The 10,170-nt window shown below is 36.4% G+C and overlaps 1 protein-coding gene across 2 annotated transcripts; it reads left to right on the forward strand.

The window, feature by feature from the left end:
• On the forward strand, positions 1 to 10,166 carry LOC110069195 (uncharacterized). Of its 2 annotated transcripts, none has more exons than XM_089279241.1 (11): positions 1 to 60; positions 155 to 302; positions 1,515 to 1,670; positions 2,422 to 2,680; positions 4,631 to 4,824; positions 6,025 to 6,077; positions 6,306 to 6,381; positions 6,529 to 6,599; positions 6,707 to 6,766; positions 7,172 to 7,266; positions 7,358 to 10,166. In XM_089279241.1, the coding sequence occupies exons 1-11, from the start codon at positions 16 to 18 to the stop codon at positions 7,914 to 7,916; spliced, it is 1,716 nt and encodes a 571-aa protein (XP_089135367.1). In that variant the 5' UTR covers positions 1 to 15; the 3' UTR covers positions 7,917 to 10,166. The 2 variants fall into 2 exon arrangements, with proteins under 2 accessions (XP_089135367.1, XP_089135368.1); XM_089279242.1 differs by having other exon boundaries at positions 7,361 to 10,166.
• Positions 10,167 to 10,170: the final 4 nt, after the last annotated feature.

Here is a 10,170-nt window from a genome sequence, read left to right on the forward strand (position 1 = left end):
CCGCTAAATTTCAAGATGGCGCCCGTGGCATTCTCGTTCGTGGTTCGCTTCAGCTCCGAGGTTTTTCACAAAAAGCTCCCATATTTTGAATTTTCGTGGTATGTCAGTTGCCCGTTAAATAGATTGTTGACAGTATGGCTTGCTTTTTACATAGGATGCTATTTTCAAGGCTGAAAATTTGTGCAAAGGGAAGCCAGACGCGACTGGCGCCTGGAAATGTGCTAAGGAGGACACAAGTTGTGGTCGCATGGAGGCTGAATTTCAACTGGAGAAGGCTTCCTACATAAGCCACATCGACATTGGTGTGTATTAAAAGTCTTCCTTTCCTCCATTTGTGTGTATTAACTGAATTCTTTCTTGTATATAAGCTACTGTTGTCTTTGTAATGTTGTTATTAGAGAGAGCTGTTTTACGTAAGTCCAGAACAATAGCTAGACAACAATAGCTCTGTTAATTGCATAGGTGATGCAAATAAATTAAGTGACCACTAATTTTTAGCTTTTGTTCTGCAGTGCTCTGGAATTTCTTAGACAATAGAGTGAATTCGTATAACCCGTTCCTTATATGTTAATGAGGCGCATAATATTCTAATGACCAGTTTGGTTACGCAAGAAGTCGTTTTGCCGTTGGAATGTACTGGACTGTTTAAATCTGAACCAGAATCTTATTTGCAAGGAAAACAAAAACAGTGCAGGTGCGCGAAATACGCGTAGTACTTTTGAATATTCTTGCCATTTTTTTGATGTTACGTTACATTATATGGCTGGCTTTCTGACGCCTGTGGCTGAGAAACATTCGTGCAGGTACTTGCACGCGCGCATGCAAGCATCGGAAGAAAACAATATCTCATTTATTTGAATAAATGTCCATAATTAGGAATTTGAAGTGCTAGGAGAGTTTTCTTTTCTATTCAACCTTAAATTCTGAAAAATTTGGAAACGGGGACAAAAGGTACGCAAATTTCCCGGGAAATTAAATTTTCCAAAAAAAAGCGGAAATTATTGAATTTCCGCAAAGCGAACCATTCAACTGAAAATACTGGAAGGAAAATCAAATTTAGGACAAAATTCCGGGTAAGAAAGTTTCGAAGATTTGGATACACCTTGCGAGGTTGTTCTTTTGTTCCTAAATTCCAGAAAATGCTCTTCCATTCATCAATGCAAATTTCCAGAAATTCAAACCGGAATTTTTTACCAAATGGAAATTGCCATTGGTTTCAGTTTGGCGCGTGCTTTTTTAATTGTTTTTCTCATTACCATTCAGTTATTCTTATTAGCATATAAAAAACAGGTTATACGAATTCACTCCAATGAGCCCTTAACACTTTAACAGAGCTCAGTTATCAAACATAAGAATAATCCAAGGTTACTACCAGTTTTCAATTCTGCAAATTTTACATTGAAATTATATATATACGCTATATATTCCGCAGTTTAAATACACGAATTCCATACATTCTATTTCAAAGGGATAGTGTATGTTGGTCACTCTTTATTTACACCCACTGTTTTCAGGTAACTGTGGTTCTGCCTTCATTGAGGTCTTAGTGAGAAACTCTATGTGGCCTCAGGACAAGCCCTTTGTCACTTTATTGCCATCAGCCATGCTAATGAATCCTGTTGAATGTAAAAACTGGACCAAGACACACACCGTTCGAATGTTTAACTACAGTATGTATTGTAAAGGAGTGCAAGGAGTGTATGTTTGGTAGCTTTATTGTCAAGTGTTTTTTTTTTAATCTGTCTTCCTTACATGACTTGCTGCCACCATTATGTTTGACTCTGGAAGCTCAGAAAGGCTTTCTGAGATAACTAATTTATGACATCAATGAGCAATCAATGGGTACTCAATGGGTAATCAATTGATTAGTTTTTGACTATTGCTGATCAATGAGCAAGGCTGCTGGTCTCAGAAAAAGTATGAGGAGCCCAGAGGTTCCTAACCATGAAATCCAGGGTGCCCAGCACTTAAGCCTATGAAGAAAGTAAGTTTCCAGTCACCCAAAGGCAAAAGTTAGTTGCCTGTGGCAATCAATGAATAACTGATAGATCACGGAATTTTCAGCCATCAATTAATCATTTAGTGCATTGAATAGTCATTGATTACATTGATTAGTCATTGATGACATTGATATAATCTTGTGGCTATGTTGTAGGTCAAAATGAAATTCAGGTTAAAGTGATTTTAACCTAGTTTGATTCCCAATTTCCTTTATTTTCTAACCCTAATTATTCACGATCCATGAATAATTAGGGTTAAGAGACAAAGGAATTTAATTTTAAGCTGAATTCATTTTCTACAATAGCTACACAAGCCATGCCAAATCAAAAATAGAGAAATAAACACTTAATGATGAAAATAATATTTACCCAGGCAAGTTAATCAATGATGTTAATGGAAAATGAAACACTTCTTTTGCAGATGCATTTTCCAAGCAAGCACTAGAAAGTCAGTGGGATCGTGTAAGAGTTATTTGTCGTCAACCTTATAGGTTGGACAAACAATTTGGATTGTCATTCATGAGAGTAGGGTCTCCTCCAAATGACTCTTTCCCATCCTCTCCAGAAGGGGTGTCTGGCAAAACTGCAACATCAACATCTGGGCAACCTTCAGATGAGGAAAATGACGAGGATGGTGTAATGAGGTTAAAGAAGGCTTCAGGACTTATGGGATGTCTCAGGTAAGAAACACAATTTCAGTCATTTAAGTGGACAACTGGATACTCAAGTGTCTTTATTAATCTTGTGTTCAGTTGCATACCAGACATGTCTCTTGTTTGTCTCTCAATTTAAATTTTTTTTTTTTTATGTAAATATGCAATGCACTACACAGTGATTGTAGAGCAACTTCATCAGTGTGGAATTTTGCAATCAGATCTCAGAAATCTTTGATGCATGGACTGGCTGATTATAGGGATATTAATTCAGGAGATTGACCAGGCATGTAGGGATCTTGCAGGGACATTGAGCAATGATTTACATGTAGTATGAGAGTCATAAGACATAAGAATTGAGATGTCCAGTAGTACTTCTTTATTAGCATGATTAAACAACTTATTGTTCTAGGTAAAATTTTACGGAAAGCCATAAAGATTTTTAGGGCACTTATAATGCATATCTTTTGATCATAGCACTTAGCTGCTGTATATAGCATTATTGGCTAATACTTTTATATTTGCAACTTTCCCACCCACCCTCTTCCACAGATGTTAGCATGATCTTGTTAGTTATGTTTGTGATTACTTTAATTATTGTCTTAATCATGTCTAGTTTCAGTGTAGTAGATATTGTATTTCCTTGTGGGCCAATAGTTATACACATGATTGTAGATATATTATTAGATTTGTATTGTATACTAAATAAACTGCCTGATCCCAAATGTGCATCATATGTCTGTCTCTGGGTTTAGTAAGGTCTGAGGCATCTGTTTTCACACCCCCCAAATGCTATAATGCATTGACAGTACTGTTATTGCAAAAGGACAAACAAAACTTGTCTTTGTACAAAGTGAAATTGACTGTAAAAACTTGCCCTCATTTAATTTTAAGAAAATGAACAATTTGAAGTGTATAACAAGAATATATAAGGTAAACTGTTTGCAAAATTTTTGTTGAATCTCTCACGACTGTTAAGTGTGTGCAGGGTCCGAAATTGCACTTTCCTGGTCGCCAATGCGACTAAAAATTTTGCTCTGGCGACCAGAATTTCACAACTGGTCGCCAGTGGGTGATTAACTATTTCATGCCATGACAATTATACAATAACTTTGATTTTCAGCCAAATTGATTAAAATAAAATTCAAAGCCGCCCGCCAATTGGGCACTTACTTTTTACCTTCCCGCTGCTTTTGAAGTATGAAACCAATTTTCCTCATTATAAATCTACCACAACGTTTCACAGCTACGATCAGTGCGAAGCTTTGCCGCCATGTTTTTTCAGCGGTTTTCCATAACATACGTATTGCAGGCGCAAGAGGCCATGTGCATTCTTTCGCCGTAAATACTTATTCAGACGATTTGGTGTCCAAAGATGTTCTGAAATCTTTCCATAATTTATTACAAGGTGGAGACGGAACATCCGTGAAGAAATTAGTTGAAGATTTAGATATTCTCTGGGTGTCAAAAGGCGGAAATGTAGATCTGTCAAAGTAGTCAAAAGATGATTTGCGTACTGGTTTGATTCCTGATTACATCAATTGCAAATATTTTGCCGGCAAGCCCATGGCGCCCAAAAATTTTGGTTTCTGTTTCGCTGTGAAGGAAAAATTTTATTGAAACTTTTTGGCGACCACATTTTTCCATATGGCGACTGAAAAAAAAATTTCAGTCGCCAGTTGGCGCCTGCCTTAAAAAGTTAATTTCGGACCCTGGTGTGATAAAAATAATTTCCTTATGCAAATAAACAAGAAGCCCTCAGTCACTCTAGGTCTCTGTGGTCACTTTAACTACATGTCAGTAAGCCCCATGGAGGGTCAGTTAGTACATTCGGTGATTTACAAGTTGTTCATGTCATTTTGAGGAAAGCTTAGGTTGAGAACCAAGCTTTATTTAACTCGATTTAAACATACTTGTAAAATTTCTTTTGTCATTAGCTTGTTGTTAACTGACTTATGTTTATACATGTATTTATAGGAGTTTAGAAAAAGGTAGCCCTGAGAGTCCACTCAACAGAGCAGGGAAAATGTTACAAGCTGCTCTAGATAGCAGATCACCCACAACCTCTAGAATCAGGCCCAGGAACAAAAGATCTTCTCAGTCATCATCAGAGATTTCATCTAGTCCTGAAAGTCCTTATGGCAGGAGATACTGTCAGTCACCCAGTGAAGGTTAGTTTAATTGTTTTGCATAACACTAAGAATAAGAAAAAGAAGAAAAAGAATGAGTTGGTTCAAATTAAACAAATAAAAAGTCAATGTAAGAATAAAAGCGTGCAAATTGCATCAGTAAATGCCTAGACTGTGACCAGTCTCTCTTTGCTCAAAGATCCATGATGGTAGAAACACAAGCGAAAAGAGGGAAGTGGCAAAACTGCAAGCTGCGATTATCACCTCCTCTCGATTGTTTGCATTCCTTCCCTTGCAGATCTTTGAGTACAAGAGAGACTGTTTGCAGTCTAGTTAAGTCCTTATTTGAATTAATGACCAGAGGTACCCATGACTAGACCCAGAAAAAACATTTTGAATGGATATTGTTAATCACAGTCAATTATTGACTCTGACAGACAATGAATCCACCTGTAGGAACTAAGATTTTTCAGGTTTCAGATCATAAAAAGTCTTGGATAGATGTGGTATCTATGGTCCATTTAGGCCATTTAGGTTCTTGAGGCAAGATAGGTTCTTACTTTCGTAAATGGAGAAGGTGCGTGTTGCTTGTCCAAATAGGTATGGTCCTTTTTATAAGAAACATGTTAGTATGTGTAAAATGCTTATACAGTAAACACCCTGCTCTTACTGACCTTTTCAATGATCTATTCCTGTAGTTTCTTCATGGAAAATCCACTTCCCATTTATGCTTTGTTCAGATAAAAACCAGTTTCATCAACAAGTTATGTACTTCTAGTAGGATCATGTGTACTAAAGTCATCCACTGTTGAGTGTCAATCAAGCCCTGATGAGATTGACCCTTGATCAACACTTGATTGACACTTGATTGATACTCTATTGACATGTCTGTCGGCAGTTGAATAATTTTTGCAGATAAACCATCAAGTGTCGATCAATACATATGAGTTGGTGGACACTCAGCCATATGTTGACCGACACTCAATTGAGTGTCGATTGAGATGTTGCTCAAGTATTGATCAAGATTGATCGAGTGTTGATCGAAGGTGATCAAGGACATTGATTGACACTCGACTGCAGATGCATGTAGTACACGATACATGTAGTGAGGGTTTAAGTGCCAAGAGTTTGCGTTTTTACTATATTTGAATATCAGTCTAGTTAATGTAGCTGTTTCTTGACACTGTTGTAAACTGATAAATGCTCCTACAGGTAAACGTTTCCGTTCTATAATAATTATAGGCCCGAAAGAAAAGAAGAACAAACAAGAGAGCAAATGGAGCCTTGCTGGGGATGTAAGAATACCTCTACCATAAGTAGTTATAGCTTATGTGAAAAACTATTCAAAGAAAGAAGTATGTTACGTATAACATGAATTTTATAAGTTGTGCTTACTGGTATTAGTGCCAGTTTTCAGTTTATGCTAAAAAAAAGACATTAAAAAGAGATTGTTTGCATGTTTTTGTTACCTTTACGTCTTTCAGAACTCAAAATTAACTGCATTCTATATCTTGTTCTAACAGATTCGTGATGAAGTTGCATTATTTCTAGAGGAAATTGATTTCACCAAGATTGATCTTCAAAAGTTTACATTTGGAGGTAATTTCTATCTGTGCCTTGGTGAAGTTGAGGGAGACTTATTTTAATTTATGATAAGTGCATGTACCATGGATTCTAGAGTGAGAGGTCAAGGTTTGAGTCCTGTCTGGGGTAATATTGTTAGTAAACTTTGTTTTGTTTCTACAGACTTGAGGAGCCAAATGGAAGCACAGCGAGGTTGTTCTCTTACAAAAGCAGAGAAAAGAGTATTTCTTCAGGTAATAGTCAGTTAGCCTTCCAAAACAACATTTTCTTATACAACTATGAATCTTGAAGAATAGAAAGTTGTGGTATTCTCAATTTAAATTTGTGTCATTTTTTACAGATGACTAAAGCTGCCATTGAGAAATCCGTGCCACCTACCTCTGATAGCGATGATCAAGAGGTACAATATAAATAATTGCTTCTGATTTGCCAAAATTTTCTAAAATAAGGACAGCACCTAAACACCTTTGATTTCAAAACAAGGCATGTTTCACAACTGAAATTCAAAATGGTTGTTGAACAACTGGAACATGCCATTTTAAAATCAAATGTGTCACACTTTCTAGGAATTATGCACATTGCCATATCTTTAAGAATTCACTGAATATCTGGAAAAAGCATGCAAATATTCTGCCTGAAGTTTAGTGCAATAACTGTTAGTATTTCAGACTTCGAGACAAGGAAGATGAAGTAAATACATTTGTCTGTGCATATAAAAATAGTTCAGAATTTTGTCAAAGCAATTGGTGAAGCTGTAATAAGTTTTGCAATTTAAGGTTTGCCTCTGGTTAAAACTATATTTCAGGATGTTCTAGAATTATCTGCGAACAAATGTGATGTCAGTCCAACTGTTGCAAAGACTAAAAATCCTAACAGAACAAACAAAAAGACCAATGAAAGGTTTGTTGACTCAATGTACAACTTTAATTTTGCATCAATTTCTTTGTCCCCTTTCCAACTTATAATTGAGAATTATTGTTTTCTGATGTAGCAGTAGTAAAACACTCAATTCTAAGGAGAAAACCCCTTCAAGTGCTAAGCAAAGTCCACCACTGCCTTCTACAACAACTGCATCTACACCTGAAAACAAAAACTACAGAAGAAAGAAATCTTCAATAGTCCTTGATGACGAAATATTCAAGGTGGACCTGCCCTCGGCTTCATCAAGTATTCCTGTCGATGATGACACTGACGATCTCCCCTCCATGTTATACTCTTCTGAAGACAACATACCAGCCAGGCAAGAGTTCTGTTATGGCAGAGACTATCAGTCATCGCCTATCAAGAACAATTCATCAGATTCCATGGTAGAATGTCCAATCTGCAGCAAGTTCTTTCCAACAGCTGAAGTGGAATTCCATGCTGCCTTGTGTGTCAATGAAACAGATCCTACACCAAGCTTGGCAGCACCCGAGGATGACTTGATGCCATGCCCGATTTGCTCTAGATTGTTTTCTTTGGCTCAGATAGAGCAACATGCAGATGAGTGTGTTGAGACAAGCATAAGTGAAGGTAGCAATAACTTAGAGAGAGAGGGGATAACCATTTGATTAGATCTACAACGATTACATGTATAAATCACTTACCTGTGTATAAATTATTAGCATGAGAAGATTTGAAGTTATTTTAATTTTTTTTCCACAAATCTTGTACCTCAAATTTCATGGTAGAAAAAAAAAAAATTTTTAAAATTTCACCGACATTGGACTGGGAGAGAAATGAGAAAACTAATGAAGTAATATATCTTAAAAGTGCTCGGTATTGGATCCAAGTTCAGCAATTAGACATTTTTAAGCACTTTTTTAGAAAAGAAACTTTTGTTTAGTGTAGTAATGTAAGTTTATCACTTGCAGCTATTATAAAGGTGTATTAGTGTGCAGCTGAAGTCATTACAATACTATAGCACTAGCCAACCCTGGATGTAATATTTGGTTTGGAATTATATTATCCATCAGAAATCAAACGTTGTACTAATGGCTAGTTTTCACCCTCCACCAATTGCTGGACTCCCAATTTCTTTGTTTCTTTTCAAACTAACATTGAAAATTGCCTAGCCTAAACGTCTGTTGTAGCTGTATGGAAAATGTTGCGTTTTTCAGGGCTTATATCTGGAATATCTACAGACAAATGGTCCTTATTTTATGACAAGGGGCTTACAAGTGGTTTCCAAAGTTTTTTCAAGTTCTCTTGAATGTTAAAGAGAACTTATTATGTTTCAAAAGAGTTGGGTGTGCTTTCAGCCATTCAGACTGCACATTTTCTCTGACCAATCATTTCACCTAACTCATGGAATATAGATTCATGGGAAATTATAACATTTAATGTCCTTTATTGACCATGGTACCTTAGTTGCCTCTACCTTGATTAAAAACACCAAATAGTAGAGGGCTTATCATCTACACTGTTCAGTGAAAATACATTTATCTTATTTACCAACCAAGGCTGGCAAATAGTTTTTTCGCTACGGTATTGCTTTGAAAGCAACTATTGTGTTGAATTTCAATTAAAGCTGTTTGGTCCAAATCTGGCACAAAAAGCGGTCCTGATTGCAGAATTTGTTATTAGAATCCATAATTGTTTGACTCTATGTTGAATGTCTTGCAGTGTATTCAAAGCCTTGAAAAGTTGCCAAAGTTGGAATTTTAGAATAGTCCCAACTCGGGGTTCGGATGGGAAAATCCAGATAGCTTGTGCACATGCGATTAGCCAATCAGATTTAAGGATTAAAGTGCCTATGAAGTAAAAAATAATTGCTGCTTATTTGAAAGGCTTTTCAAAGTAAAGAAGAATGGCGTTTCCCTTTTTGGAATATCTTGTTTCGTTCTAGAGATATTTACGTTTTTGTATTATGCAAATGAGGAAAGTGATGACGTCATAGGTGGTTCCACTTGAACAGTAAAACACTGAATCAAGAATATCTCCAGGAATATTGGAGCAGTGTTCTTCAAACTTGGCACCACAAATGTGCATTACAAAAGAAACAGAATGCCACCTTCTGTGTTGTTGCCATGGCAACACTTTTGGCTCCAGTCTCTTTCTGTGAAAAACCAAATATGCCAATTTGCAACCCTTCGAAAAGGGACAGAGGGTCTTGCCTGGAACACATATGATTCCCATATTGTCTTAACTCTCCCCATTAGATTGTTGGGAGTGGATGATCCTTGTTTAAGATAAAATCTCGTAATGTTAGTTTTAATTAAAACAGGACCAGCGGCATAACTGTTGTCATGGTGACGACATGATGGGTGCCATTTTGCTTCTTTTGTGATGTACATTTCTGGTGCCAAGTTTAAAGAACACTGCTTTAATATTGCTAGAGATATTCTTGATTGAGTGTTGAACTGTTTTAGTGGAACCACCTATGATGTCATCACTTATAATACGAAAACATGAATATCACTATAAAGAAAAAAGATATTTCAAAAAGGATAACGCCATTTTTCTTTACTTTGAAAAGCCTTTCAAATAAGTAGCAATTATTTTTTACTTCATAGGCACTTTAAGGATTCTGTACCATTGAGCAGCTGGAGAAAAAATAATCTTTAATATTGTGTACTTCACATCACAAGTATCTGTCCCTGCGTGCACTTAACATTTGAGTGCAACAGCCCTGTAACGTAATAAAGCACACAGAAATGTAGCCAGTGCTCTTGCTAACTGAACCTTAATTTTGAGAAATAAAAAAAAACGAGCAGTGATTACTTGAAGCTGATTAACAAACTGTTCACAAGTAATGTCCAATATTCATATGTTTGCTTTGTCCTAGCTTATGTTGTTCATTAAAATATACAATTTGTCAAGATG

Source organism: Orbicella faveolata, unplaced genomic scaffold (genome assembly GCF_042242905.1).
Source record: "Orbicella faveolata isolate gen_17 unplaced genomic scaffold, um_ofav_v1 contig_47, whole genome shotgun sequence".
Lineage (NCBI taxonomy): Eukaryota > Metazoa > Cnidaria > Anthozoa > Scleractinia > Merulinidae > Orbicella > Orbicella faveolata.